Source organism: Haliotis rubra, unplaced genomic scaffold, assembly GCF_003918875.1.
Source record: "Haliotis rubra isolate DU_JTF1 unplaced genomic scaffold, ASM391887v1 Scf1322, whole genome shotgun sequence".
Classification (NCBI taxonomy): Eukaryota; Metazoa; Mollusca; class Gastropoda; order Lepetellida; family Haliotidae; genus Haliotis; species Haliotis rubra.
In genome coordinates, this window is record NW_025765251.1 from 183,841 (window position 1) to 188,132 (window position 4,292).

The 4,292-nt window shown below is 45.3% G+C and overlaps 1 protein-coding gene across 1 annotated transcript; it reads left to right on the forward strand.

Moving 5' to 3' along the window:
• Window positions 1-542: 542 nt before the first annotated feature.
• Window positions 543-1,346, forward strand: LOC124267605 (rab11 family-interacting protein 3-like). Its single transcript, XM_046702569.1, has one exon. It carries the CDS (start codon window positions 543-545, stop codon window positions 1,344-1,346), a length of 804 nt encoding a protein of 267 aa, XP_046558525.1.
• The last annotated feature ends 2,946 nt before the right edge of the window (window positions 1,347-4,292 follow it).

Genomic DNA, 4,292 nt, shown 5'->3' on the forward strand with positions numbered 1-4,292 from the left:
ATGTGTGTCAGAGGGCAGTATACATGTGCCATCATTATCACATGTGTGTCAGAGGGCAGTATACATGTGCCATCATTATCACATGTGTGTCAGAGGGCATTATACATGTGCCATCATTATCATTATCACATGTGTCAGAGGGCAGTATACATGTGCCATCATTATCACATGTGTGTCAGGGAGGGCAGTATACATGTGTCAGAGGGCATCATCATTATCACATGTGTGTCAGAGGGCAGTATACATGTGCCATCATTATCACATGTGTGTGCCATCATTATCACCGAGGGCAGTATACATGTGCCATCATTATCACATGTGTCCGAGGGCAGTATACATGTGCCATCATTATCACATGTGTGTCCGAGGGCAGTATACATGTGCCATCATTATCACATGTGTGTCCGAGGGCAGTATACATGTGCCATCATTATCACATGTGTGTCAGAGGGCAGTATACATGTGCCATCATTATCACATGTGTGTCAGAGGGCAGTATACATGTGCTGTTTTCATGGGTGTATGTGCCCCAGTGTCTGGATATGCCACCATTGTGGCTGGATGTGCCCCAGTGTCTGGATGTGCCACCTTCGTGGCTATATGAGCCCCAGTGTCTGGATGTTCCACCTTCGTGGCAGTATGAGCCCCAGTGTCTGGATGTGCCACCATCGTGGCTGTATGAGCCCCAGTGTCTTGATGTTCCACCTTCGTGGCTGTATGAGCCCCAGTGTCTGGATGTTCCACCTTCGTGGCTGTATGAGCCCCAGTGTCTTGATGTTCCACCATCGTGGCAGTATGAGCCCCAGTGTCTGGATGTGCCACCTTCGTGGCTGTATGAGCCCCAGTGTCTGGATGTTCCACCATCGTGGCAGTATGAGCCCCAGTGTCTGGATGTTCCACCTTCGTGGCAGTATGAGCCCCAGTGTCTGGATGTTCCACCTTCGTGGCTGGATGAGCCCCAGTGTCTGGATGTTCCACCTTCGTGGCTGGATGAGCCCCAGTGTCTGGATGTTCCACCTTCGTGGCTGTATGAGCCCCAGTGTCTGGATGTTCCACCATCGTGGCAGTATGAGCCCCAGTGTCTGGATGTTCCACCATCGTGGCAGTATGAGCCCAGTGTCTGGATGTTCCACCTTCGCGGGCAGTATGAGCCCCAGTATGAGCCCCAGTGTCTGGATGTGCCACCTTCGTGGCTGGATGAGCCCCAGTGTCTGAATGTTCCACCATCGTGGCAGTATGAGCCCCAGTGTCTGGATGTGCCACCTTCGTGGCAGTATGAGCCCCAGTGTCTGGATGTTCCACCATCGTGGCAGTATGAGCCCCAGTGTCTGCAAGTGTCATCATGATGTCAGCAGTATTTATGCCTAGCCTGCTCTAGGTTATCTCTTACATTTGTGGAATGAACACTTTTATTTACTGTAGGTGAAATAAAATAAACATCTTATGAACTTGCTCAGAGGTATTAATGAATATGAATGTGTTGCATGCCCATGATTGGATAACTTAGTTGCGATGGCCAACGTTTCAAAATATGACCCAAGTGAAGTCAACCTCTTGTCCAGTTCTCATGTCCAGTTTTAAGTGCATAAGCACTAGCATGTTGCTGGTACTGGCATGATTATGGAGGATGAAGTGCAAAGGAAGTTTGGCATTCCACAAAACATGTATTGAAACATATTACTTGTCTTGTCCAAAGTGACTGTAAACACCAGGCTAGCTATTCTCGAAACTTCTTAAGCCCTAAGATCTTCTTAAGCCCATTCTTAACACATTGGCTACGATCAAAGTTAAGAATTCTTAACATTTCGAGAATAAGGGCCCTGGTCATGTAGTTTCTGCATGCACATGTTCGGATGTTTGGCCAGCTGATGGGGCTAGGTGGATGGATCCTCCAGTTTTGAATCCTTCTGTAGAGAACACCCCAGGCTGCAACAGTAGCATGGCTGGTGTTTCTGTACAGCCTGTGTGTGGACATCGCATAGGTCATGACATTGACAGTCTTTCGGTTTCAGACTCGGATTCCTTGCTAAAGATAGTCTTATCGTTTGCGGGTCTAAACGACCGTTTGAGACTTGATTCACTATTGGGTCCCAGTAACCTATGTTTGGAAAAGTCATTTAAAATGGATCTATTTGTTCATGCTTTGTGATTGGACTTCTACAATAATTTCTTAATTGCATTGCTAATTGCCATCACTTCCACTGAATGGTTAGTTTGTTCCACACTTGATCATCTGAAGATGGCTGTACAGTTTCATGTGGCCATCATACGGGATGGTATGGATCCATGCTCATGCTATTAACCACTGGTTTATCAAGCGCAATCCTGAAATGACTGAAACATTACCGACTGTGGCGAATACATTTATTTCCTCGCTCAGCTGAATGTTTGTAAGAGCCACTGAACAGCTGTATATTGCTGGAAGACTAGTGGCAATACCAGTGAATTGTTGCTGTTATTGCTCAAATGTTATAAAACCAATATCAACACCATGTACATATCCCCCATGTATAGGACTGCTATGAATTCACCCTCAACCAAGCAAACCAGAACACAAGCCTACACACACAATACCGGTGTCAATTGCGTATCAAGTGTCGGCGTTTACAATATAGATAATACAATGTCTAGCAACCCGGTCAGTGCTCACCAGTGCGCTTGACGTTAGTATCAGGTAACCTAATCACTAGATAATCCTCTCCCATACCTATTGACTGACTGTCGGTCTAGCTGTTCCGTTACCTGCCGTAGATAGTCGTACATAATGGCGCTACCTGATGGCCCGAAACGCCGGGGTATATTATAGAGTTACAGTTATGTTCTCTTATATTAGCGGCTATTGCTAGTTGTGCGCCATGGTCTGACGGTTGTCCCGCGGTGGGGCGACACTGTATATGATTGTGCTATTACATACAGGTGTATAGACAGGTAACACGGAGTTATCTTCAGCCTTATACTAGAGTGTTTCGCTTACATATGTTATGAAAGTGTACATAAATAATCTCTGTATTAAGGGATGTGTACTGCATGGTTAAAACGTTTAGATGCATACTGTACGTTTGGTGATCTGACGGTAAACAAGATTTAGGTACAACTGCCTTGTGCTTAATATCCACATTTTGAAATGTGTTGAGTGAATATGAACGTGTGAAGTTGTTTGTCTCCATACTCGTCAATATTCCGACTATCTGATCGAGTCCGCATCAGACAATCCGGTGATTAATATCATGAGAAGGGATCCACGCTGTTTGGGAACGCTGCCACGTCATTAACCAACCAAGTCTCCGTGCTTCACCTACCAATTCATTTACTCCTTTTCTTATTTTGAAAAGAAGAATGAAGAAATTCCGAAGAGAAAATGATCAGTTTGTTGCTGTCGTGATTATGAAAGTTCTTTATACGAGCATTTAGTCGAAGAGGTAGTTGAGCATCAGTGCTTGTAGACGTTCGATGGTGCCATGGTTTGAAGACAGGACATCCCGTGACATTACTGAAACAGTTTAGTTAGTAGGTGTCGGGTACATAGAAAAGGATGAATACTCTGTCATAGGAAGAGCTCACCCGAAGGTTCCCTTGCTTTTGTTATGAAGTAGCGCAGCCACACTTTTTCAAACCAGTATATTGTGAAATATTCGCACATTCTTGAAATTGTGACAAAAGAGTGAGTGAGTTTGGTTTTACGTCGCTTTTAGCAATATTCCAGCAATATCACGGCAGGGGACATCAGAAATGGGCTTCACACATTGTACCCATGTGGGGAATCGAACTCGGGTCTTCGGCGTGACGAGCGGACGCTTTAACCTCTAGGCTACCCCACCGACCCTGTGACAAAAGAACCATTTGTCTGATCCAAATGCCTGAATGTTGCATCCTACCTGGAATGCTACCTACCTTGTTTAAATATTACTTTAAAAATTATATACCATAACAGATTTCCGAAAGGTGCTAAAGCATATTCGTTAAACAACGCTTCATAACTAATCCTAAGTGCATTAAATACTCCACAAAATGTCAAAGTGTCCTCTCTCCACTGACAATCTCGTGGTATAGGTATAGCGATCGCACGCCGACCAGCCACACGGTAGGTTGAGGCCAAGGTTTAAACAAAACAAGACGTGTGGATTACATAGGGGGCAAATCCTCCAAATGGGTGATCGCTTTAGCGTAGCGGGATTTCGTTAAACCCTATGGGGGAGGAAATACGGGCCTTCAACATCGATACATTAGCAAATTAATCACAAGTCGCGGGTAACCGTGGAGCCGTTGCCAATAGCTACCCGTTGTTAGAGCGG